At 64.1% G+C, this 26159-nt stretch overlaps 1 protein-coding gene across 14 annotated transcripts in view; it reads left to right on the top strand.

The window, feature by feature from the left end:
* Positions 1-26159, top strand: part of TSNARE1 (t-SNARE domain containing 1) — a 153555-nt gene that overhangs the window by 81713 nt on the left and 45683 nt on the right. For 6 of the 14 annotated variants that reach the window (XM_027063772.2, XM_027063773.2, XM_027063770.2 and 3 more), the window contains 4 exons: positions 1100-1261; positions 12671-12743; positions 13970-14401; positions 21484-22709. In XM_027063772.2, the coding sequence (XP_026919573.2) occupies positions 1100-1261; positions 12671-12743; positions 13970-14401; positions 21484-22073 (1257 nt within the window). In that variant the 3' untranslated portion in view covers positions 22074-22709. Of the gene's footprint in view, positions 1-1099; positions 1262-12670; positions 12744-13969; positions 14402-15092; positions 17091-18034; positions 18118-21483; positions 22710-26159 lie in introns of those variants that run through there. The other 8 variants (XM_027063778.2, XM_027063780.2, XM_027063777.2 and 5 more) reach the window with 6 other exon arrangements.

Raw genomic sequence — 26159 nt, forward strand, 5'->3', positions numbered from 1 at the left:
AGCTGGCTCGAAGGAGATTTGACACTGGGGGGCTGGGGGGGACCTGGGGCTGCCGGGTGGCTCCGCCTGTCCTCCAGCCTTCCCGGTTGCCCTTTTGGTTTCTTTCTCTTACACACACACATGCACACACGCGTACCCACACTCACCTCTCTGACACGAAGGAGAGCTTGACTGACCCGGGGGTGGCGGGAGGGTGGGGGGACCTGGGCTGTGCTGGGCCCAGAATCCTGATGGGGGCAGGGCCGAGGCGTGCACATCCTTTGCGTGAAGCCGCAGCTCCGGCGTGGGGCTCATCCCTACCTCCCGCTCTCCTCGCCCCTGTGCGGTGCCCAGGGTGGAGACAGCCCCCCGCAGGCACCCCAGCTCCCCCGCTCAGGACCTGACACTCGCCTCACTTGTACTCAGAGTATCCCGTCAGAGAGCAGATGGGTAATGGAAGGGAAAAGCCGCCATTGTACTGGATCCCCAAATTTGGTAAACTAAAGAAATCAGTAAAGAATGAAACCACATGAAAAACCCTCTGGCTTCTCTTCCCCGCGGCCTGGTCACAGCGAAGGGGTTCGCAGGACGACACGCGGTCCCCGGTGGCACGCAGCCCCAGCCGTGTGGGAGCCCACGCCTCGGTTTCCGCAGCTCCCGCTGGGACCCACGGCCGCCTCCGGAACCGGTGGGCGCGTGGCCTCCCGTGAGAAGCTGCGGTTTGTGTTGGTGTGTGAACAGGTTTCACCAGGAGCTGGGGACGCCAGGACTCCTGCGCTCCGGTGGGGTTGTGGGGGTCTGCCGGGGGGCGCCCCGTAGCCGGGCCTGGGACGGCCAGAGGCCGGCACGGCATGTCCACCGGACCCCGATCGCTGGGGCAGCCCTGTGAGGGCGTCCCCCCCCCCAGGCAGCCCGCCAGAGGCCCCGTCGGGGCTGCAGAACCCGGGCCGTGGGGCCTCTCCCCTCCCAGGAGTGTGGGGTGGGGGGGTGTGCGCAGCCCCGGAGGCTCCTGGTGCCCAGAGCCGAGCACTTAGCCCCGACGTGGAGCTGCCGCTGCCGGCCCGGGACAAGGCCGTTTCCTGGGCTGCACCCAGGCTAACCGGCCTGCCTCTGTTGCCAGCAGAGTCCCCGGGCCCCTTTTGCTGAGCTGCCCGATGATGAGAAGATCTTTAATGGGGGTGACGGCATGTGGCAGGGCCAGGAGCAGGCGCTGCTTCCCGAGATCACCGAGGAGGATGAGGAGGCCATCCGGCTGCGCGAGGAGGCCATCCTGCAGATTGAGGTGAGGCCCTGGCCTGGCGAGTGTGCGCGTGTGTGCAAGCGGGGGCGTGACCGTGTGAGTCCCCGCACCGGTGGCCCCTGTCCCTGGACACCGGAGGTGCATCGGGAATGCAGGAGGGCTGCTGGCCCTGCCAGTGGGGGGCTTGAAGCCCTGTGAGCCCCGCCCCCCCCTTCTCCCCTCGGCCTCCCTCTGCTCATCTGCAGGGGGAGGGGGAGCCTCTTGCAGGGGCTGGGGTTCTGGACAAACGTCCTCTGAAAGCAGCTTTGTCTAGAGAAACAGGGACCTGGGCAAGATGGTCAACTGAGTCACCAGCTCAGGACCTGTTGCCGTGTCTCCTGTCCCACCTTGAAGGAGGTGGATGCCCCCCCAGAGAGGCGGGGTTCGGCCCCTTACTTCTGGGGTCCCCCCACTGCAGCCGCTGCCTCGGTGAAGCCCCCACCCCCTCACCCTGTCCTGCTCCCCCAAGGGGAAGGTGCACCTGTTCGGGGCCCTGGCAGGAGGCAGCACCGGAGACAGGCCTCTGCTCTCCCTGAGACACCAGATAAGGACCAAACACGTGCACGCCCACGCCTCTCTGTTGGCACAACAGGACCGACTTTCCACCAGAGGCTGACAAGGGGGTCCAAGCATGGTCACCCTTAAAGACATGGGGGGCTGGGGTCCTTAGAGGGGGATCTGCTGTTGTCTCTGGCTCAAGAACTGAGGTCCTGTGGGAAGGGCCCGCAGCCCTGCTGTCACCGTGGGCGGTGAGGGCAGGGGCAGGGGCCAGGCGGGAGGGTGCTGCTCTCCATGATGGAGCCTCATCCTGGTGCCCAGGGAGCTGACCCTGCTGACCGAGTGCATGGCCCGGGACGTGAGGACAAGGGTGGGGCCAGGAGCCCCTGAGTAGGTCGAAGCCCACCTCTGAGGTGGGCTGTGGGGTTCCTCGTGCCTTGCTGTGGTTCTCTGTGTGGTGAGCATAGGTGGAGGGGTGGGCTTCACCAGGGGTGATGGGCCCCACGTGGAGGCCTGTGCGGGGTAGCCGAGCTGGAGGGGCCTGGGGCTGCGGGCCAACCTGGGGCCTGAATCCAGTCAGTCCTGTCTGTGGGCCTTGGAGCCTGACGGGGGTCAGCGGGGGACTGCATGGACTGTGGCCAGCTGTGTGCTGAGCCTCAGTTCCCTCCTCTGCCCCACGAGGGTGGCGTGGGAGCAGCCAGGGGCTTGCCATGGTGCTCCCAAGGCCGCGTGCCAGTGCACCTGCGACGTCCCCTCTCCCTCCCCCAGTGCTGCAGCTGGTCCCAGTGACAGCTTCTCCATGTGATGAGTGAGCCAGGGGCAGAGGCCAGGCTGGAGTCCCAGGGACAGACGGGTGTCCCCCGGCCCCCACGAGGCCAGCCTGGAGCCTAGCTGCTCAGGGTGATGGGGGTTGTCTGTCCAGAGCTGGAGAGGACAGCGGACCGTGGTGTGGGTGGGTTGTGGGGAGCAGCCTCAGGAGACACAGGGGTGGCTCACACTTGAGTTGCTGGCAGCTTCCCTGTGGAGCTGAGCAGGCTCTTGCCACCCCCACAACCTGCCCCCCACGGTCTCCCCTTTGCCTTGGTTGCTAGCCTGTTATTGTCCAGCAGAACAGGGGCCTCACCTGTCAGGTGTCCGGCCCAATCCCCAGGGCCCTCAGCAGCTTGCTCGACAGATGTGTTGAATGAACCCAGACAAGTGGTCAGCCCCCCCAATCACAGGGGCCACTCCCCCTAGCGATAGAGGCCTGTGTCCTACACCCATGTCTGGGCCGCCCTCCTCCAGGCCGGGTAAGGACCCCCGTAAGCAGCCTGTCATCCTCTAGTGGCTCCCATGTAGGAAGTTGCTCCTGTCCACCCGGGTCGTCAGCTGCTGCCCTTCAGCTTGCTGTCCAGGAGGGTCTCTGCCTGCTTGCCCAGCCCTGGACCTGCTTTTTGGCCAGGTGGCTGTGCAGGGCTGGGAAGGGGGCCTGGAGCCCCACAGACACAGTGCCATCACCCGTGTCCTTTCCCCGCCGGCCCACGCAGGGTCCCTGTGCCCAGACCGCTGGCCCAGAAAGCTGTAAGCGGTGTCCCTGTATCCCTTGCTTTCATCCAGCTCTGCTGCTTCCGCTTCTCCAGCAGAAGTGCTTGGCCCTGGGAAGAGGTGGCCCCGCCCCACCCCTCCGGCTTCAGCCCCGCCCAGCTCCGCCCTCCCCAGCCCCACCCCGCCGTAGTCTGCCCTGCCCCGCCCAGCTCCGCCCTGCCCTGCCCCTCCCCTCCCAGCTCCAGCCCCGCCCAGCCCCGCCCTCCCCATCTCCACCCCTCCCTACTCTGCCCTGCCCAGCCTCGCCCCGCCCCCTGCCCAGCTCAGTACCACTCAGTTCCCCCCCACTCTGCCTTGCCTAGTGCAGCCCCGCCCAGCCGCACTCAGCTCTGCCCTTAGCCCAGCTCCGCCCTGCGCTGCCTTGCCCTTCCAGTGCCATGCCCCTGACGGCCGTGCTCAGTCCAGCTCCTCCTTGCTCACAGATGACCTTAGCACAGCTGTCCCCGGGCTTGGACTCAGCTGTCCTCTGTCCTGACCCCTGGCCTCCTGGGCCTGGACTCTGCGTGCTTTCCCAGCCTGGGCTCCATCCTCCTGCCACCAAGTGTTGGCAGGCCTGTGGCGGGCCCAGGCCTTCCCTGGGCCTCACATCCCCTCCCGTGGGAAGTGCTGGTTGGCTGTCATCAGGCTGCCGGAGTTGTGGAGTATGAGAGCAGGGCTGCCTTGTAGGGCTAGCCTGAGACACCCCTGCCCCAGACACTCTCCCTCACAGTCTGGAGGCCCGGGCTGGTGGCCTCCCCCTTCTGTTCCCCACGGGGAGACTAGGGTTCAGAGGGAGAGCTCTGGGGACACCCACCCACAGAGGGCGGCGTCTGGCTGTGTCAGGAACCTCACCGCCCCAGGGATGGCCGCGCTAGGCCTTCGGGCTCAGACGGCCCTTTCCAGTGAGAGGCGCAGGGCCGGAGCCCTGCACCCGCGAAGGGAGCCGTGCCAGCCCGGGCACCCTGGTCCCAGGAACGTGCTCACAAGTCAGGACCCTGTCCCCCACTTCCCGATGGGGGAGACCACGCTGCTGGGGCCCATGCGGCCCGGGGCCCTGGCCCCTCCCGGGGGAGGTGAGCAGCGCACTTGCAGGAGCCAGGTCGGCGGGCGGGTCCCTCCCACAGGGAGTGGAGGGGGCTGGGACACGGCCCACTTTCCACGGGGCTAGCTCTTGGCCTCCTTGGGGCTTCTTCTCCTGGCCCCTGATTTGGAGGCGGGTGGTCTCTGGCTTCCGAGCCTCAGGCCCCTTCCTGACGGTGGTCCCAGATGGGCCAGGCCCTAGGTGACCCCAGACCTCCCAGGGCTCCAGGGGACAGGGTGTCAGGGATGCTGGGGCAGGTGTTGGTGCCTGGCAGCCTCTGGGCCAGCGGCCCTGTCAGTAGAGCAGAGGGAAGGAAGGGAGGGACTGCGCGTCCCAGTGGGAGCTCAGGCTTTAACTGGGCGTGGGCGGGAAGAAGCAGGATCCACGAGCCACACAGTTAAGTCGTGTCTAGGAGCTGCTGCCCCTTCCCACCGTGGGTCGGTGGGTGACGGGCGGCGGAGCGTTCTGTCCCCAGGCCCGCGTGCTGCCCCTTGCCAAAGCTGTGCCAAAGCCAGTGCCGGCACTGCCGGCTGACCCCTCCTCTCTGGCTGTCCTCTCCTGGGAGTCTGGCCCGCAGGGGTGAGTCCTACTTCCTGTTCCCACTGACGACGTACCCTCGGCCACCGAGCACATACGGCAGGGCCATCGCCAGCCTGGGCAGAGCCAGCTCTCCGAGCCACAACCTCTCCCGTCCCTTCTGGTCTCAGGTCCCCTCTCTGAGCCCATTTCTTGGTCCTGTGGGGCTGTCAGAAATGGGGAACCTCAGACAATGGGCTCTGGGGATCCCTGGGGGCACCGTGGTGACTTCAGGTGGAGCTAAGGGTCAGTAACAGGAAGGCGCCCCTCGAGACCTTGGCTGAGCTCCCTGCCCTGGGAGGTGCCTACCTCCCAGGGGAGCAGAAGGTCGTGTCCGGGACCCTGTGCTGCAGGGCCGCGGGCGAGGCTGCCCCTCGCTTCTTCCTCCCGGAAACGAGGCTGCCCCTGGAAGGTGGCTTGCCCGTTGTCCTCACAGCTGCAGCCGGGACCATCCCTGGGCCCTCGTGGCCTGTCACCACCAGAGCAGCGGGCTGTGGCGGAAAGAACAGTCCCTCGCTGCAGGCAGCAGGCAGGCCAGAGCCTGGAGGGAGGGTGGAGGCAGGGGAGGCCCCCCCCAGTGGCCAAGGTAGAAGCTTCCTTGTTCCCTTGTGGGGAGAGGCTGGCCGGCCTCGGGCATCTCTTGGTCACAGAGGGGAAATAGAAGTCTGGCCCCGGGCTCCCAGCCCCAGCCATGCCACCACCTGGCCATGGGAGCCCCGGGGTCTCTTGTGGAGGCTTTAGTTTGCCTGTGAGAGGGGACCAGTCTCTCCTTGAAAGGGTTAAGGGACCATGAAAGATCTTTGTCAGCCCACGGGTGACAGCGTGCTGCAGAGCTGAGCTGCCCGGCAGGGACGTCACCTGGGCAGGGTCAGCGCCGGCAGGTGTGGCTGGGGCAGCGCCTAGCTGACGGCGGCCCCTCCCCACCCTCCCTGGGGAGCTCCTCTGAGGCCCCTGCCCCAGGTCAGACCCTCCCCAGCCTGGCGCAGCCTGCTGCCGACTGGGGGTTCACCCGGGTGCGAGGCTCCGCCGTCACTGAGGTGCTGAGGTCGGCTGAGAGCCTGGGCGCCGATGCGGTAATAGCAGGGTGGGCCTTCCGGGGTGCCGGCGTGTTCCCAGGGAAGGAAGATTCTGCTGTCTCCAGGTGCTGGGGTCTTCCCGGCTTCTTAGCGTGAAGAGTCCGTGGTGCTTTTGTGACTTAGCCTTGGAAGTCATACAGCCTCGCCTCTGCCCTGTTGGTTACGGTGCTTCCGGAGGCCTGTGCGGGCCCACCCCTTGGTGGGGGCATGTCAGGGTCCCTTCTTAGGAGAAGCACAGCAGGTATGTCGGGGTGGCCATCTCTGGGAGGTGCAGCTTCCAGGCCCCCCCCCCCCCAACACACACGCCATTTTGTGGACCACACTTTCCCCGTCCCTGTCCTCCAGCTGTCCTGGCTCTTTCCACACGCTGGCACAGACACTCAAGCAACTTACTCCTTCTACCTTTAGGTCTTGGCTCAAATGTTGGCCGTCTAGAATTCCGGTGTCTCTCTCCTTTGTCTAGCATAGTGTTCAGTGCATTATGTTAATATTTATCTCTCTTCGTGAGAATGAAGCCCCGTGGAGGCAGGGACCCTTGTCTGTTTAGTCACTGCAGCGGTCCCAGCACCACAAAGGACACATGATGCTCTCTGGGCACTCGATGACTGTTCCTCGAACAAGCAAATAGACCAGTGGAAGGACGAGGGATGGATGGATGGGAGACGGATGGTAGGTGGACAGATAAGCGGATGGATGGATGGGTGGATGGATGGTGTGTAGGTGGATGGATGGGGGGGTGGATGGATGAATGTGTCTTAAGTGTTGGGACTCCACAGCAGATCTGTGACTTAATGAGAGGGCTCTGTTGCCTTTATTTATATGCATCATTTTAGCAGCCCCCACAAAAGCTCTGTGAGAGTGAGCACTCCCGTGTTCCACTTTTGTCGGAGACGGAGCGGAGGCTTAGAGAAGCCGCGTCACTTGGCCTGGCCATGCAGCTCGTGTGTGGCAGAGCAGGGATTCGAGCCCAAGCTGCCTGACTCAGGAGTGGGGCTGTGCCGGCTGGCTGCAGCGTCTGACCCCTGCCTCTCAGCCTCTCTCCCAGATGGGAAGGATGCAGGCGGTCGCCGAGGGGGCGCGGGGCCCAGGAGCCGGGAGTGGAAGGAGCCAGCCCCTGAGCCCCAGCCCTGCCCTGCCCACGGCCACGTAATCCTGGTTGAGGCTGGCTCTTCCTGTCCGGAGGGAGGGCAGTGCCTCGTCTCCCAGGGTGGGGGGAGGTCGAATGAGATGGGCGCGTGCCCCTAGCCACTGCCAGCGTGGGGCAGGCTTGCCGGGCTCGGGTCCGGCTGACCGCACCGGAGCCCTAGTCGTCTGTCCGCTCCCAGCCTGGGCAGCCCCCCGGGGCCGGACGGCCGTGTCTGCGCGGGGCTCCCCCCCAAGCCCACCTCACCTGATCTCACCTGTGAGGACTGGTGCTCCCTGCCCCCTCCGGAGCCGTGTGCACCTGACCCAGCACACCAGCTGGTCTGTTGCCATGGCTGCCTGGCAGGCCTGGGAGGGAGGAGGCTGGGGAGGAGGCAGAGCCACGGGGCCCAACTACCCTCCCTGAAGGTGGCATTGTGCAGCCAGAAGGCGGGGGGCGGGGAGGGGGTGACGTGGCTGATACCTATAAATATGGGAATAAATCAGTAAAGTTTGGCTGTTCCATTAACTGGAACAGTCGTGTTCATAGGCGGATGGTTGCCAAGATTCTAATTATAAGAAGAGATCGCGTAATAGAAAAAACGCAGTGGTATTTTCTTTCTTTTCCTTCTTGAAAGTGAAGGAACGCACAGGTGTGCGCACGCACACACACGCACACACACACACGCACACTTATCGAGGTTTTATTATGTCCCGTGCAAGGTTGTTACTATGTGGTGCCAGCAAAAGAACAGAAAAAAGATTCCATGAGAGCTTTTGACGAGCCCTAGTTTTAGAAGCAATCAGGAAAATAATGGCATGATTTAAACATTTACTAAGTCGAGGTGTTTTGAGTCTCTCCGTCACCCACTCCTCTGCTTTCTGGTGCCCACGCCAGGCGCACGGCTCCCAGCGCCCGCCGCCCTCGCGCACCACAGCTGCTGCCGCTTGACGTCCCTGGTGGGCGCCGTCCTTGGGTGGCTCTGGGGGCTTCCGGGCCCCCAGCGGAAGCTCACCTTCAGGCCCGTGGGCAGCCTGGCCCCAAGCTGTGCCCGTGCGTGGCTCCCACCCCGGCTCCTGGTGGGATCTACGTCTCAGGGGTGCCCCTGGGCCTGCCTGGGAGTTGGGCCCCCCTGCCCTCGGCATCCTCCTCCGGGAGCTGAGGCCTGCCTGCCAGTGTCCTGGGCGCCCGGGACAGGGCCTGGGGGGGACGCTTGTCAGTGTCAGTTGCCTTTGCCCAGATGTTCCCTTTCTGTGTGCTGCCTTCTGCTGCTGGGGTGCCCGTCTGCGCCTCCTCTCGTGGGCCCTCCCTGTCCCGGCGCATCAGGGGCTCTGTCCCCGGAGCCTGCCTAGTCCTCATGACCCCATCCATTATGCAAACAGCCACTGGGTGCCGGGGTGAATGAGACACGAACCCCGCATCGCCAGGATGTCCCAGCGCCTCTGAGCCATCCTTCAGGAGCCACAGAACCAAGCACAGCTGTGGGACCACCTGTCTGGGGAGCACGGCTGCCCTGCCAGGGCCTCCGCAGGGAAGCCATCAGAACGCAGCCCTGCCCTGTGGTCTTGTCTGCTGTTCGTGATGGGTGTGTGCATCCCGCTTGCCTCACGGGGCTGGCCCTGCACAGGGGCCCGGCAGTCAGCCCGGCCCCCTCGCGGCGTCCTGTCCTCCCGCTCCCGTGCCTACAGCCCTCAGACCTGGCAGAGACCAGCTGCAGCACGTGGGGCTTTGGGACACTCTCACACCCCTCATTCCTCCCCCACAGGGCTCACTTGCTTTGTTGAGCAAGGAGAGTTTTTATTCAAAAGGATCGTTACAGGCCGATGTCTCCCATCAGGTGAACTCCGGGGCCATAGGCTGTGCATATGCCCCTAGAGCCGGGCAGCGGGGATCCTCTTGTGTCTGGTGGAGGGGTGGGTGAGGTGTCTGGGTTAGGGGGTGTCCAGGCCCAGGCAGCAGACACACTGAGCTCAGAGTCTGTTCCCAAGCCTTTTGTCCTGACAGGCCAGGGGGATGATGAGCATTCAGCACAGGGTGGGAACAAGAGCTCTGCGTCTGGCCTGGTCCTGGGTGAACAGGGGGTGTCCTGGAGTCTGTCCCATGTGGCGAACAGGTCTAAGTCACACGGGGAAGGGATTCTCTGCTTAGGGCATTTTCCAGAACACAAAAGGGATGGGATGGGGAGGGGGCGGTTCTTAGTGTCACTGTTTCCGGGAGCCCAGCCTGAGCTGCCGTTCAGGACGGATGACGTTCTGTTTATGTGTTGCTGAATGACGGAGAGCATCGTGTGTTACGGGTCTGGGGGGTGGAGCAGGGCCTCAGGATGGTCTGCTGGGACGAGGGCCAGCCTTGGTCCTGCAGAGTCGGCTGAGCCATCCGCTTGGGGGCAGGTGAGGGTCAGGGGTCTGAGCGTTGGGCGTTTTGAAAAGAGAGAGGCCCAGAATAAAGAAGGGTGTGTGTGTGACAGGTGACCTTGACCGCCAAGGGGCCTGTGCGTGGGAACCTCCCAGGCGCGCAGCCCTGAGTTGTGGGTGCCCTTGACCCGTGGTCCAGCGTGGGTCACCCCGCGTAAGGTCCCCTCCTCCATCCTGCTGCCGCCCCGGGCACCGAGGGCACCGAGGGCTCCGGGAACCCCCGCTCGTGCCAGCAGACCACGCCGTCTCTGCTCCGGGTTGCCGGTCCACTGGGCCAGTCGGGAGCAGCCAGCAGGCCCAGGTGGCAGTCCACCCGCCTCCGTCTGTCCCTCGATCAGGGCCCCACGTGCGGGCCCGGCAGGTGTTACGCTGTGGTTGGGGGTGAGGGCAGGGACCCGGATGGGCACCCCCGGCCTGAGCTGCCGGGCCATGGATGGCCCTGGCGGTGTGCTGAGGGCTCCCCGCCGCAGGAACCCCCTGCCTGGGACGAGTCGGGTCCCGGCAGGGAAGGTGTGTGAGGCCGGCCGTCAGCCTCTACACCGGTGTGTCTGCAGGTGGGAAGACGGCCTCGGCCGCCGCGTCTGTAAGGGAGGTCTCCCCCGAAGCCCAGAACGTGAGCCAGATGGGGCCTCTGTGCTCCGTCTGGGCCTGTCCCAGCCTGTTGGGATCAGTGGCGTGCTAGTGGCCGTACGGTGGCCACCTCTACCCTGGCAGGCCCCTAGGGGGGCACCGGGCTCGTGTCCCCTGCTCAACGACGCCCCTCTTTGCCCTGTCCTTTGCTGAGGCTGTGTCCCTGTGGGCCGGACAGGGCCGCGGGCAGCACCACGCCAGCTGTGGCCCTCAGTGGCCCCTGCCCGTGGGAAGCAACGCCGGACGTGCCCATTAATCCCACCCGTGCAAGCGGCCGCGCCACACGACCTCCCTGTGTCACTCCAGCAGTGCCGTCTGGGTGGGCGGTAACCTGGGTCAGGTATTTGCTGCTCACCATTTATCAGCCACATGCCCTTGGGAGAGTCCCTTAACCTGTGGGTGACTTGGTTTCCCTGCCTGACCTGTCTGCAAAGTGGGAGTACCAGAAGGCGTGCTTACACACAATAAGGGGGGACTGAGTTAGCGTAGAAAGGCCCCCAAGAGTCGAGTCCAAGTGCATCCAGGGCCAGCCTCGTGTGAGAGAGGCCTCAGTGGCAAGGTCAGGGTTGGGTGTGGCTGGTCTGTGCCCAGCCTCTGACAGGGTTGGGGTGGAAGCTGGGGAATCTGGGCGGCAGGCAGTCTGACTGAGGCCCCGCTGGGCCTGCAGCCTTTATCTTGTGACCTTGACGTCTCCACGTGAGGGTGGAGCCTAGGTTGGGTGTCCCCCCACCCCCCACCACCGGTGGCCTCACTCGGGAGGCTGTGGTGACCGAGATCCCAGAAATGGGCCCAGGCCCAGGGCTACCCAGCACCCACTCACCTGCTTCAGTCCCCGGGGCTGAGGCCCACAGGCTCCACACTGACGGCCACCCTCCCGGCCACGGGCCGCTTCCACAGGGTGGCCATCTGCCTGCACCGTGGTTAAGCCTGTAATTGAATTGTAGTCGGTAGCACACGTGGGTTTGAGTACATGCTAATTGCTTCATTTCCGAGAACACTCCTAAAAAGAGAATGAATTTCCCCGTAATATTTTGCAGTGACCCCTGTGGAAATCGATCTGAGTTCCAGAATGAGCTGTAGAGTGGGTGGGCCTGGGGTAGGGTTCTCGCCGCCCCCTCCCCGCCCCTCTCACTGGCCTGGAGGAGCCTTCCCTGACTGGGGCTCATCCCTGGCCACAAGCCAGGCACTGAAGGAGGAAGCTTTGGTTTGGGTCACACGATAGGTGAGGAAACCTGGCCCCGAGGTGAACGGTCTTGCCCAGGGCGACCTGGCTGGCCAGTGGAAGAGCTGGTCCCTGCAGGGTGGCATTCAGAAAAAGGGTGGCCTTGGAGCCAGTGGGCCCCGGTGCCAGTACCAGCCCTCCCCCTGTCTGAGAGGCCCCGGAGGTCACGGAGCCTCTTGAGCGCCCAACGTCTACTGTCAGTTGGGCGTTTTGACCTGGCCTCAGGATGGTGTGTGACGTGCCCCCAGCATGTGGCCTGTGTGAACGGTGTGGCCGTGTCCCCCACAGGCGTCACTGCTAGCTCCCTGGCAAGTGGAGTTAAGCAGTTGGGCAGCATGGAGGAGTGAGGTGCCCCAGACCCCCCTGGGCCAAATTTCTAGTCCTTGCCCTGTTCACCAGCTTCATGAAGCCACCCAGTCTTTCCATGGCAGTGGGACTGCCATCCATCCACCATCCACTGTGTGTCATCCACCCACCTACCGTCTCCATCCGTCTCTCCATCATCCGTCCATCCATCCATCCATCCATCCACCCATCCATCTAGCCATTCATCTGCCCACGTCTACCCACCTATCCATCCATCCACCATCTATCCATCATCCACCCACCACCCGCTCATCCATCCACCCATCGTTTACTCATCCACCTGTCCACCATCTACCGACTCATCTGTTCATCCACCCACCCACCCATCCACCGTCTCCTCATCTACTCATCCACTGTTCATCCATGCAGCCACCCTCTGTCCATCTATTATTCATCCACCATCCAGTCATACATCTGTCTATCCATCCATCAACCTATCCTGCTTCTTCAGGACTTATTCAGTGGCACCCGTGTGCTGCCTTATGCCAGGTGCTGGCTGTACAGAGAGGGAAAGGTATCCTTCTATCAAGGAGCCCCAAAGCAAGTGTGGGGAACAAGGTGGCTACAGGACTGATGGGCCTGTAGGAGGTGCAGGCAGTGTTGGTGACACTGCTCTGCACTTGACTGCAGCTCTCTGAGGGCCAGCCCTGGGTCCTCTGTACCCAGTGAGGGAGCTTACAGCCCTGGGATTCTCAGAGAGCTTGGGGTTTGGCCTTGGAGTCAGGAAATAGTATTCAGATTCCAGCCCTGTCTCTGACTTGGTTGGGAGGGGGGACCCTAGGCTCTCTTGGCTTTCACGTAGCACCCTCTGATGGCTGTGCCCTTGACCACTGCACCTAACACCTGCCTTCTTGTTTCCACAGAGTGACTTGTTGGATGTAAATCAGATTATCAAGGACTTGGCCTCCATGGTGTCAGAGCAAGGAGATGCCATTGGTGGGTATCTGAGCCACCTGCCCCACAGCCCCTTGCCCTTTCCGCCAGGTGTGGGCAGGGCTGCCTCCTGGATGAATGAGACCCAGGGCAGTTCCAGGGGTCTGCGTATCTGCTGCCCTCCTTCTCCATGTCCCCAGGTCTCCCCAGCCCCTCAGGAAGGCTAGGGTCAGGGAGCCTTGTGCGAGAGGGTGGCCCATCCATTCTGCTCATTGAAGAGCCCGGGCCTTTCTCCCACCCAGGGACCCCCCCTGGGCGAGGACAAACTGTCCTTGGGTGGGGGAGGGGCCGAGGCTGCAGCAGGTGCCTCGGCAGAGAGCACTGGACGTGTGGCGCCCAGAGTCACCTTGGAGGGGCCGCTTCTTGGGAAATGGGTGCGGTGGGGGCAGGGCCGTGCCGGGAGCAGGCTGATGTCCCTGCTGTTTCTGTGTTCCCTCCACATGAGGACCTCAGCCCCCCTCAGCCTGGCCTCTGCACCCCATGTGGCTACGTGGGCCCTCCTACTGTTCGCGTGCCTGGGCACCCTGAGTGTGTGGGGTAGGCCAAAGCCACTGGCCGGCATAGGCAGCCCCCCGCCAGCCTCTGCACCCCCGTTCCAAGGTTCTGGCATCCAGCCCGGCCGTCCCCCTGGCCATGCTGCACCCCCAGGGGAGGGTGGGGCCGCCTCCCTCCTGGGGCTGCTGTCCGGCAGGCTTCCCCTTACCCTCCTTCTCAGAGCCTGGGCTGCAGGCAGGGGTTTGCTCGACAGCTGGACAGCGGGCGGGTCCAGCGTGCCCTCGAGGCGCTCTCTCCCCAGGCCCCTGCCTGGGCCCACGTCCCCCACCCCTCGCCCCCATTGGCCTCAGCACAGCTGCTGGAGCTGGTTCCACCTCTGGCTGGCTGTCTCTGGGCATGCAGAGTGCGTGTCCACTCCAGATGGATACCCGCATGTCACCCAGATGGTCACTCAGTCCCCGTGACGGGCTGATCGGGAGGGGCCGTCTCCAGGCGGGGAAGGGGAGAGGGACAGGCAAGGGCTGACCTGTGGCAACTGCGGTCCGGGCCTGGGGACCAGAGTAGCTGGGACTTGGGCATCCCGCCGCGTGCTGACGTGGGTGATCCCACCACGATGGATGATGGGCAGGGGCCCGTGTGCGCTCCTGTGGACACAGTGCATGCCTGGGGTTGAGCCGGGTGGCGCTCTGCTGTTCCCAGCCCGCCTGCTCCTTCAGCCTCTGGTGCCTTTCCAGGGTCCAGCAGCGGCAGGGCCACGTGCCGGCAGAGCTCCAGCCCCGAGCCAGCCGTGGCGCCCCTGCGGCCGGGCCCTCACTCCCGCACCAAGACGCGCAAGCCCAACTTCAGCCCCCAGGAGACGGAGGTGCTGGTGCAGAGGGTGGCCCGCCACTACCCGCTGCTGTTTGGGGCGCTGCGGGGCACGCCCTCCCGGAAGCACCGAGTGTGGAGCAAGATCCTGCAGGCCGTGAACGCTCTGGGCTACTGCCGGAGGGACCTGGGTGACCTCAAGCACAAGTGGAGGGACCTGCGAGGGGCAGTGCGCAAGAAGCTGGCGGAGCGCCCACGGGCCCCCGGCCTCGTCCTCACCCCTGTCGAGCGCATGGTGGCCGAGACCTTCTCGGCCCCAGCCCCCCTAGGCGAGGGCCAGGCTGCCGAGCCCCTGCCAAGTAAGTGGCCCCCCCCCACCCCGCCCCGGGCCTGCCCCCCGCCCCCCACCGTGCCCGGGCTTCTGGGGAGTAGGACGCTCAGGGGAGGGCTGCGGGCCTGTGGGCGTGGCCACCACCCACGTGGGGCCTTTCTGCTTCCAGATGGGAAACTGAGCCTCCGGTCGGGGAGAGGCCGGCCCACATGGGGAGCAAAGGAGCTGGGGCTCAGAGTCAGACTCATCCTGGCCCCAAGCTGGGACCCTTCTGGGGGTGCCCCCACCGTGACACAGCACAGCCAGGTGCCTCTGGAGGCTCAGGGAGCAGACGACGAGGGGCCGCGCTCCTCTCCCTGCCCCCACTCAGTGCCACTCTCCTGGTGTGGGGCAGGGGAGACCGCTCCTGACCTCTGACCCCTTCCTGTGCTCTCATTGTGGGGGCTCTTCTCCCCAGGGCCCCTCAGGCCCCAGACCAGGCCAGGCCGGTCTCCGGTGGCTCTCAGCTTCCCAAGGTACACTGACGCCCCACCCTGAGCCCGCGCGCCCGCCCACAGGGCCCCCCTTTGCTGGAAGTTTCTGTGCCTGGTGAGGCAAGCATAGGGTGCTCGATGGGCTCTTCTGCCGCACCCAGCCTCCTCTGGCCTCCAGAGTGGTGCCGCCTCGGACTCCTGTGCCGCCTCCTTCAGTGCTCCCTCCTGCTGTTCCTCCTCCTCAAGACACCTCTGCACGTCCTGGTCAGTCTGCTCGGGGGCTGCGCCCCTCCTCACGGCCAAGACGAACCCTGCGCTTCTCGGGCCGCTGCTGGAAGCATGGTGGGGATGAAGCCTGGAGCAGGACGGCTCCCTCTTGAAGGCCGCGGAGTGGACCGCAGGACTCAGCCCTGCAGAGACAGGGCCACGAGCCCCTGATGATGGATGGCCGCTTCGGAGCTGCTGGTGGACCCGCTGGGGGACGTGTGTGGACCTGCTGCCGTCCCTGGGGGCTGGCCTTGATCGCGACCAGCCTGTCATCCTGGGGGGGCGCCCCACTCTCCTTACAGGCAGAGCAAGACCCGGTTTTGGGGTCCAGGGTGTGCCCACTGGAGGGGGTGCTGGCAGAGGTGGCACTGGTGTGCCCGGACCCACCCCCTAAGTCCCCAGCCCTGGAGCAGGGCAGGAACTTGGTGGCTGTGTTGCTCCTGAAGGTCCCCTGTGCTGGCTGATGGTGGGGCCCAGTCCAGCCCAGACAACTCTGTCTGCCCTGCTGAGCCAGGCGCCCCCTTCCCTAGACCCTGCAGCCCCATGGGGACAGCTGACTGACCGGTCTCTTAGCGCTTTGGGCTCCTCCTGGGAGTGTCCCTCCTGGGACAGTGCTGATTGTCACCGAATGGGAATGCATGGGGCCGGCCTCCCTGGCAGGGCTGAGCTATGGGGCAGGGAGGTGGCTGCAAAGCCTGATCGGGGGGTGGAGGGGGGGGGGTTGTGCAGAGACTGCTGCTGAAGGTCCCACCAGTTCCTCCATCTGGGTCAGCATTGGCCCAGGGGCTGGGGCAGGGGCAGGCTTGCAGGGGCCCCGTCAAGGCCACAGGGGTGAGGACAGCCAGCTGACAGTGTTGTGGGGCCTCCACAGGGTGCTATCTGCTGCACCTTGGGGTGCATCCCCCTGATTTCTGTCAGTGTTTGGGGGAGCAGTGCTAATGGGGGGTCTGTTTGGGCCCTGGAGGCCTGGCCCGGTGCCCAGATGCCCTGTAGCTCTCCACAGCAGAGCCCTGCAAGGCAGCTCCCACTGAGCAGTCCTGCAGGGGGCCTGGGGGTCAGCTCAGGGCTCCTGCAATTTGCCCTTGACCCACCTGGGATCTTCAAGGTGAGGCAGAGGCCGTGTGCTTCACGGCCAGCGGAGCACTAGGGTGCCCCCTGCCTGCCTGGCTGCCCCTGGGGCTCAGGACGGGGGAGCTGGCTGTGAGCGGGTGGGCAGGGGCAGAACTGTGATCTGGGGAGGGCTCTGCTGGCTGAGTGCTGAGTGCGCCCGTTCCTGGTCTGAGCTGGGCTTCAGCTGTGGGGACCACTTGTGAATCCGGGCAGTATTGTACCATCAGAGTTGGGCTCTCGGTGTCCCCAGGACCTTGCTGGGTGCAGACCAGACCTGGGCTTTGTCGGAGCTTGAGCGCAGGGTCCTGGGGCAGCCCAGGCTCCGTGTGGTTGCTGCGTACGGGAGAGATCAGCTAGGAGTGCGGCCCCCAGCGCCCGGCACGGCTGTGGCCCTGCTGTCTTCCTGCGCGTGGTGGCAGCTGTTCCTGCCCCGTGCGCCCGCCTCTTTCCTCAGCGGGAGCCAGGTGGGGCTGCTGCCGCCCATGGCCTGGGGGTGCAAGGTGGCTTCTTGGCATAGGAGCTGGGCCGTGGCAGGGGCGGGGGCCTGGATGGACGCTGGGGGGTGGGCGCTGCACTTGTGGGAGAAGCAGGGGTGACCCGGCGCAAGGGGGGGCCAAGCTTTCCTTCCTCTCCTTCCAGTGGGGCTCCACGTGGGGGGGCTGTGCTTAGTCTGAGGGGAAGGAGCCCCGGGGAAGACACCCCCGCAGAGCGACCCACTGGGCAGAGGGCGCTGTGCCCCAGAGGCACTTGTGTCCATCTGTACCTTCTCTGTCCCCGGCCTCGGGCCTCCCGCGTCGCTCGGCTCGGGTGGTGCCCGGGGTGCCCCGGGGGAGAGGTGCCTCTTGAACTTACCTGTTTCTGCCTCCGAAGTCCCAACCAAAGTTCAGGAGTTCGGAGGCCTGTGTCCTTTCCCTGGAAGAGGGGACTCCGGGCGTTTGCAGTGGCCAGCAGCGAGAGCAGCCGGTCTGTGGAGAGAGCGCCTCTTGCTGTGGTCACCCGCTCCCTCTGTCCGGCGCCACCAGGATCCCTGGTGGTAGGAGAGGAAACAGCGTAGCCGCATCCCTCACCGGGACTCCAACCCGGTTCCCACCGTGGGCGAACGTCCTTGTCTCAGCTCACCGTTGCTCCGCACGTCCCTGCGGCCTGGCTGCGTGTCCCGAATGGGTCTGGTTATGAATTCGGCACACGTTTTCATGATGCCGCCTCTTTCCCGCCAGTTGCTGAGTGGAATTTTCTGGTTTCCTGGGGCTGCTCTGGGCCTCGGGACGGTGGCTTAGCTGTTGCTGCCGGTGTGACGTGTCAGGGGCTGTGTGGACACCCCCACCAGGCCCGTGCCCGGAGCCCCACGCTGAAGTGGCCAGAGGCCAGCGCGTGCCGCTGCCCGGCCCCCTGCACCTGCATTCATGGACCCGGTCACGGTCATCCTCACGGTGGCTCTGGCCCCTTCTTAGAAGCAGGGGCCATGGTCAGGAGTTGGAGGACGGCCCAAGGGTGCAGAAAAGTAGCAGGGTGGGGCCTCTTTCCGGGCTGGCCTCTACCTTTCCCGAGTGGGTGGCCCCTGCCCCGAGGGCACCTTCTGACGGCTCTGGCGACCAGCGCCTGCCCCAGCCAGGTGGCCCAGCGCCTTGCAGCCTCCGCTTCTCTGGAGTCTGGACTCCTCACCTGGCCTCTGGTGAAGCCAGGGCGGGGCCTTAGTGGCCACAGGAGGGCAGGCCCTGCTCCAAGCCCCTGGGCCTGGGCTCCCTGGGCTGGCCCTCGTCACACCCTCAGGGTCTCCACTCTGTAATTGCTTCTGTTGTCTTGATTTGCAGATAGTATTGAAGCCAGCCTTGAGGCTGCGTCCTCGCACACAGAGGCGGCCAGCGAGCTCCTGGCTGGAGCCAGCCGGCACCAAGTAAGTCAGTTTGAGGGGACGGCCCGGCTGGCCCGTGGCCCCCTCCGTCCCCTGTCTCCCTGGGAGGCCCAGGCCCTGCCCTGTATGTGGGAGGGGCACGCCCACAGGGTCTTTTCCCAGCCGAGGTGGACTGGTGTCCGGGAGGGGAGAGGCAGGACGGCGGGGTCTGCACCCAGGACGCTGTGCACGGTCGCCCGCCGTCTGCACCCCCGCGAAGGCAGGCGGCCAGGGCCTTTGCCGGCTAGCTCTGTGGAAGCTGCAGGGAGGGAATTGGTTGAGAGTGCGAGCGGCGCCCGCCCGGGAGGTCTCACTGTGTGGGTGCCCACCCATGGTTTCCCAGGAGCACACTCACCGAGGTGCCCTATGGAAAGCTCTGTGGTCTCTTCTCCCCAGAAGGGCGACGTGTGTCGGGCAGTGTCTGCCTCCTTCCCAGAGGGAACCGGCCGTGGAGAGGGCTCCTCCGACCCTCCTGTTCCTGCACCTGCAGTCTAGGTGCCTGTGTGTTTCGGGTCTGCCTTTGGCCTGGCCCCGGGCTGGAAGCTGGGAGGGACCCTCCCTTCTTGGAGCCAGTGGAGCTTGGCTTGGGACCAGTTGGGTGGCTCAGAGGGAGAGAGAGCAAATATCAGACCTTTGTTCGCTTGCGACGGGGCTTAGAGCGGCCTTGGGGACGGACCACTGGGCCTCTGTGCTGACCCGCGGCGACCACGTGAGCACCTGATCAGGCCAGGCGGGCTTGGGCCTTGGTCCGGCTGGGAGGGAGGGCTCGGGAGCCAGCGCCCATTCACTCGTCACTTACACACTGGCCCTCTGCTCCACGCTGGGCTCTGACACGCAGATGGACCCCATGGAGCCCGCCTCTCCACCAGTGGGCATCCTAAGGGTGGGGTGGGGTGGCGCGGATGGTCCAGCCTGGCGACAGGGGGACCCCAGGCTAGCGGAGCAGGGACGGCTTCCTGGGAGAGTACACGCTCCATCCTGAAGGCCAAGTGGGATCGTCTCGGTGGAAAGGACGCTGTGCTCGGAGGCCAAAGGAGGAGCTGCCCGGGCAAGCTCAGGATGCCACACGCAGGCTGGACGTGACCCCTGTGTGGGGGCCGTGGCAGGCAGGAGCGGGGCAGAGGGCTCCCGGGAGAGGTGGGCGGGTGGTTCCCTGGGCTCTCGTTCCCCGGGTGTCCGGGAAGCCAAAGCTGTGTCAGTGTCGGCTTCCTCTTTTCTCCGTCAGTGGCCGTCAGACTTGAAGTCAGGGTGCCTATGGGTGGGTCACACGTGGGAGCTGGTCAGTGCCACACCAGGAGAAGACAGGGGCCGTGGCAAGGTCTCATCTGCAAGATGGGAGCAGAGGCAAGAGAACAGCAGCTCGGTGCTCCCGGCCCGGCTCACGGCCCCTGCCACCTTGTGGTACACCGAGGGCAGCCAGGCCCTCACCTGGGGCCTCTCCACCAGGCTTGGTCCTTCCGGGGCCTTCCGGAGCAGAAGGTTCAGGTTGCGAATGAAGCGACACAGACTTGCCAGAAGCTCAGGGCCCGGCCTCTCTCTGATGGAAACTCTTCCGAGTGGCAGTGCCTGCCCGAAGCCCTCACCACCAGAAAGCCTCGTCTTGAGAGGGAAGCAACAGGCCAGCAGGGTGGCCCCCTCCACGAATGCCCTGGGGCCATCCGAGCAGGACCTGCAGATGCCAGGACCCCAGAAAGAAGGTGTGACAGCGGAGCAGGAGGAGCAGCAGGAGGCGGTGTGGAGGTGGCATGGGGGGCCACCTGTGTCCACGGACACCTCATCAGGCTCAGACCCCTACCCCAGCCCCATGTTGCTCATCGGACCCTGTCCTCTGGGGTGATGCTGTCACCACCCCATTTCCGTGGCAGTTCAGGATCCCCTGTGCCCTAGGTGAGGTGAGTGGGGCTCAGACTGACAGGTGCGGCCCAAAGCTGCTGCCACGCAGGCATGTCCTTCCTCTCACCTCCACTGGATGGAGGGGTGGAAGTGTGCACCAAGACAGGGCATGACATAGCCCCACGTTTCAGGTTCAGGTTTTCCCTGGGGCATTGACCAACGTGACCTCCACACCCAGACAGGAGGGAGGATTAGTCCTTAGCCAGACCTTTCAGGTGCAGATTGGGGACTGAAGGTCCAGAGCAAAAGGGTTTCCAAAAGCCACATGGGTCTCAAGGGGAAAAGCTGATTTTGGAGCCTAGGCTGTAGGATTTCATGTCCAGGGCTTTTCCTGCTGCACGGGGAAAGCTTTGCTTCATGTACACCCTCCCCCCCTCCTGGAACATCTACTTGCTGGAGGAGTGCACTCAGAGGTTGATGGATGGGTTCCTGGATGGATGGGTAGATGAATGGAGGCATGGATGGACGGATGGGTGAATAGCCATAGGTAAATGGCTGGGTGGATGGAGGAAGGATGGATGGATGGATGGATGGATGGATGGATGGATGGATGGACAGAGGTGTGGATGGACAGATGGGTGGATGGATGATGGATGGATGGATGGATGGATGGATGGAACCATGGGTCAATGGGTGGGTGGATGGATAGGTGAACAGGGCGTGGGTAAATGGATGGGTGGATGGGTGGTGGATTGATGGGTGGATAGAGGCAGGGGTAAATGGGTGGGTGGATGGAGGAAGGATGATGATGGATGGATGGATGGATGGACGGACGGGTGGACAGAGGTGTGGGTAAATGAATGGGTGGATGAATGATGTGTGGGTGGGTGGGTGAATGGATGGATGGATAGAGGCAGGGGTAAATGGATGGGTGGATGGAGGATGAATGATGGATGGATGGGTAGACAGAGGGCTGGGTAAATGGATGGGTCGAGAGAGGATGGACGATGGATGAATGCGTGGACAGAGGCATGGGTAGATGGATGAGTAGACGGACGATAGATGGATAGTGAATGGATGGACAGACGGAGGCATGGGTGGATGGATGGATGGAAGGAAGATTGGTGGATGAGTATAAGGAAAGATGAAAAGAAGGAAGGAGATGGATGGGTGACGGATGAAGAAATTGATGGGCAGATAGCTTGGTGGGTGGTATGCGTAGGTGAACAGATGACAGACTGGACGGTAGACCGCAGCCAGCTGGGTGGAGTGTAGACAAATGGCGGCATGGGGGACAAGCACCGAGGCTTTGCGGTTGCCAGGCTGAAGGTTTGGACTTAAGTGTTCCTAGAGGAAGACTCACCTCTGAGTCCTGGTTTCCTCATACGGGTGCTGCTGCCCACCATGGAGGGGCATCAGGAGACCAAAGTAGGGCCGTGTGCAGAGGGCCCCCACCCGTCACCTCCCCATCCCTCTGAGGTGTTGCCCCAGAGTCATGGCTGCTGGAGGCTGACATTTCCTGTCCCCCTTCACCAGCGGATGAGGAAGACGAGGCCCCCAGCTGCCTGTGGCTACCCTTGCGGACCCTGGATGGGCCAAGCCTGCCCGAACCTGACCCCCTGGACCTACGAGGAACTGTCCCTGCACCTGCCTCCTCGCCCTCCCCGCCAGCCTCCCCGGCCTCGGTGCCCCCTGCAGCTGCATTCCCAGGGGCCCTTGGACCCTCCCCGCCCTCCACTGTGCCACCCCCGCCCCCCGGGAGGCCCGCAGCGGAGGCCTCCGAGTTTGAGCAGCGACTGCTGGACTCCCATCGGCGACAGGGCGCCCTGCTCTCCCACTGGTCTCAGCAGCAGAATGCACTGATGGCCCAGCAGAACCTGCTGCTCCAGAGGCTGGCCGAGCAGAGCCAGCGGCTGGCCGACGGCGTCGAGGCCCTCAACCGGACCCTCGAGAAGCTGGTGGAGGCCTGCCCGGCCCGGGGAGCCTCGCCCACAGTCCTGGACGGCACCCCTGCTGGGGGAGTGGCCTCTGGGCCCACCAGAGGCCCCCAGGGCAGCCCCCAGGGCCCCCACCCGGGCCTGGAGGTCTTCTCAGGGATGATCCTGAAGGTGGAAGAGGAGGTCTAGGGTCTGGTCCCTGGGGGGCTGCACAAGGAGCGGGGACCCCAGCCCTTCTGAGAGGCAGGCTGGGGGACAGCAGGGTGGAGTTGGGGCCTCGATGGAGCCGGCAAGGACACAGGACACACTCGTGCAGGGAAAGGCTCTGGGGCCGGTCAGTGGTCCTGGACAGAAGTCTACTCAGGGACGTTGTGGCTGGAAGACGCAGAGGGGCGCTGGCGGGGCCCGGCCTCTGCTCCAGTCCCGCGCTCTCACCTGCTGTGCCGAGTGCCTTGGAGGGCAGAGCCAGCACCCCCCTGCGGCCACAGGGGGTATAGAGGGTTCGGTGTCCCCAGACCTGGAGGGTTGGCTCAGCGGGGTGTCAGGAAGGTCCCCAGAGGGTGACCCAGAGGGCCCGCCGGAAGCCTCCTCCTCCTGGACGTGGGGACACTGCGGGCTGGGCTCCTGTGGTTTTCTTGGTTCTGCCCAGGACGCCCCCGTCTTGCAGCCTGCGGTCATTTCTGCCCGGTGTTAGATCTGTGGTCTGACAGACACACGTGTGCATTTATGTCATCTGGTACTGTATGGGGCGGGATACCATTTTGTACCTACTGATGTTTCTTGCAAAAAGAATTATTTTTCCTACATAAGCATAAAATAACAACGGAGAAGGCCCTGCCGGTGGTGATGCTCACGAGTAAATGAGACGGAGCCCGGTCCTGTTCCTCACACAGGCTGTGCCTTTGTGTTCGGCCCCGGCAGGGAGCCCTGAACGCTTGCTGGGTTTTCAGATCTGCTCTCTGTTACCTCCTGTGCCCCTGGGGGGGGGGGGGGGGGAAGGGGGTCCCTCAGGGAGCTGGGGCCAGCCCTTGGCCCTCTCAGACCGAGCTTGGGCTGCAGCCACACAGCCTGGGAGGCTGTTGGGGGCCAGGAGGGGAGGGCAGGGGTCCCCAGGGCCTTGCTGGTCTTGGGCCTCGTGCCCTCTGCCCGCCTCCCCTTTTCTTCCTTCTCCTGACCCTTGTGGATAAAATCCTTCACGCAGAAGCCTGAAGGATCGGCATGGGCCGGACAGCATATTGGTGCCAGGGCTCGCGGGGAAGCCCCCGCACCGAAGAGGGGCCGGACCCGCGTCACTGGCACGTTGGGCGGACCCTCTTCTGGTGTTCCATTTTCACCGTGAGCCAGCAGCGTGTCGGTGACTTTGTCTACGGAAGGGAGCCAGAACTCTCCGGCGATTCAGCCAGCTGCCCCCCGCGACACGGCCTGGCCACCCTCGCAGCCTCCTCTCCCTCTAGTCGCAGGTGGTGCCGTTTGTCAATGGCCGCCTTACTCAGGTGGCCCCGCCCCGCGAAGCCTTCCGTCCGCTCCGCAAACCTCGCATCCTTCTCCACACGCTCTCGAAGCCACCGTTGGCCTTCTCTGTGGGTGGAAGGGATGGGCTGTCCTTGTCCAATGAAACGTGCCTGACTGGTTGACATTCACCTCCCTACTGTCCGTGAGCACTGCTGCCCCTTGCTTGTGCCACCTCCAGTGGAGACTGAGCCCTGGCCCCGGTCACACGCTGAGCCCTGACTGTTGTTACGCTTTGACCCCTCACCCTGATCACGTGCTGCACCCTGACCCTGAGCCCTGGCCCCACTTACTTCCATAATGTCTATCAGGAGCCCCCTTGGGGCCTGGCCCTGTACTAAGTGCAAAGATGCACAGGTGACCAAGGGAGACCAGAGGCCTCTCCTCCCAGCGCTCACGGTCTGCTGTAGGAAACGACACGAAGCAAGTAAACACGTATCAGTTAAGTGTTTTCTGTGTACCAGTCAGAACTGGATCTGGTTGTATTTGGAAGAAACCCCCAGTAGCATGTTGTAGAGAAAACACGCATTATGACTCTTACTGAAGAGATTTCTGTGGCGAGTGGTCCAGAGCGGCAGGGTGGCCCTGTGGTCCTCGAGGACCCACGTGGCTTGTGGCCCCCTACTCCGTGGCGGTGCTCATGGTCCAGGATGGCTGCAGGACTCCCACCATCGCGCTCATGTCCCAGGTAGCAGGATGAAGAGAAGGGATAAGTAGGCACATCCACTCCCTCCGAGGATGCCCCTCCTTGCGTCTCCTCCCATGGGCTGGAAGTTAATCAGGTGCCCCCACTAAGTCATAATAGAAGCTGGGAAAGGGCAGCCCCACCATGGGAGCCAGTGGTACGACTGAGTGGCCCTGAAGACCGGGCAGAAATGCGGCCAGGGGAGCGGGTGAGAGGGGCAGGGCTGGCAGAGAGTCCAGGGTGAGGCTGGGGAAGAGCGACCCCACCCTGCTGGGGCCTGAGAGGTGGGGCGTCCAGGTCCTGAGGCCGCCGTGCGCCCTCCGGCCTCTGCGGCTGGAGCCCTGTGCTGCACACTGAGGGCCGGGGATTAGCATGGCGGGGACAGCGGCCCGGACTCAGGGATGCATGAGGGGGCTGGGCGATGACGCGGGGAGAGCAGGGGCCCCAGCCAGCCCCGAGTGCGGGTCCTTGTGCACGGAAGGGGAGCCGAGTGGTCCTGGACGTCGGCCTCGCACCCGATTTGGGTGCATCCAGAAGGTGTCTGCGACCGAGACGGGAGGCGTTTCTGTGGGTCTGTGGCTTGACCACAGGGCCTTCCGTGGTGTGTTCCGGAAGGCTGGAGAGGCTGCGGGTCACTTGACCGCGCGCCCCTGTACAGATGGCAAACCTGAGAGCCTGGGGTGCACTGGAGGTGCAGGGGTGATGCCCAGGTCCCTGCCCTGTCCCCTCACGGCTCTCCCTGCAGACCAGCGAGGCCGGGTCCCGCCCTGGAGTCGCCTCGGGACATGCGGGCCTTGGGGCACATCTGCTCTTGGAGCATAGCCAGCCCGGACGGCTCTCCCGGTATAGAACAGTTCAACGTGGGAAACCCATGATTTAAAAAGCTTGGCTTGCAGGACGCCTGGGTGGCTGTTGGTTAAGTGTCTGACTCTCGATTTCGGCTCAGGTCATGATCCCAAGGTGGTGGGGTCGAGCCCCGTGTCTGGCATGGTGCCGAGCATAGAGCCTGCTTGGGATTCTCTCTCCCTCCCTCTGCCCCTCCCCTGCTCCAGCGTGCTCTCTCTGTCTTTCCCTCAAGGAAAAGAAAAATGCTTTGCTGCCTTGCAAAGAATAAACAAAGTAACTGGCCTGGCTCCCTGCCGGCCGTCGCCTCGCCCCACCGCCCTAATGGAATGTGCTGGAATGGGGAACAAGTTTAGGGCTGGCTGACCTGCGATCCCAGACCTGCCAGGGCCCTTCATTGAGGGAACAGGACAGTGGGGCCTCTGTGCTGCGCACAGAACGAGAGGCCCACGTGAGCCCACAGTCGGAGGTCAGCCCGTGAGTCACGGGGCTGCTGAGTGGAAAGCTGAGGACACAGCAACAATTGCAGGAATGACAAAACAGGCCCCGTTATGAGCCGAACCGTGTCCCGGAGCCACACCTGAGTCCCACCCCCAGGGCCGCAGGGTGACTGTGCTCGGAGGTGGGCCTTTGCGGAGGTGACTGAGGTAAAGGAAGGCACCGGGGGCCCTGATGCAGGCTGGTGTCCCCACAAGAAGGGGAGGCCAGGACGCAGACATGCACGGGGGTTGGGGGGGCGACCACGTGAGGACACGGGGAAGGGACGCCCCCCACGTGCCGGGGACAGGCCTCAGGAGGACCGGCCCTGCCCGCTCCTGGGTCTCGGACCCACGGCTGCCACGGCCGGGAGGAGCCCGCATCCATGGTCTCAGGTGCCAGCCCGTGGTGTCAGTTGTCCGCTGAGCTGACCACACAGGCCCCAGAGTGGCTTCAGCTGTTGGAATGAATCAAGCATGTAACATAGATAGTTCTTACGAAATATTTTCAAATAAGATGGAATCACAAAAGTGAATAATGAGAGATTATCAGAAGCGACCCAGTGTGTCTGGAAAATCAAGTGCAACTTTAAGTCATGAAGAAGTTCACGGAGGGCCGTGTGTCCAGGCGTCTGGTCGCAGAAAGTGCCCAACAACAGATGAAGGGAGCCCTGGAAATGCTACGGTGTTAGAGCTGTGAGCCGGCGGCAGCGAAGAGAGGAGCTCGTCCAGCCCGCCATCCAGGACGGGGGAGGCGGAGGG

Source organism: Acinonyx jubatus, chromosome F2 (genome assembly GCF_027475565.1).
Source record: "Acinonyx jubatus isolate Ajub_Pintada_27869175 chromosome F2, VMU_Ajub_asm_v1.0, whole genome shotgun sequence".
Classification (NCBI taxonomy): Eukaryota; Metazoa; Chordata; class Mammalia; order Carnivora; family Felidae; genus Acinonyx; species Acinonyx jubatus.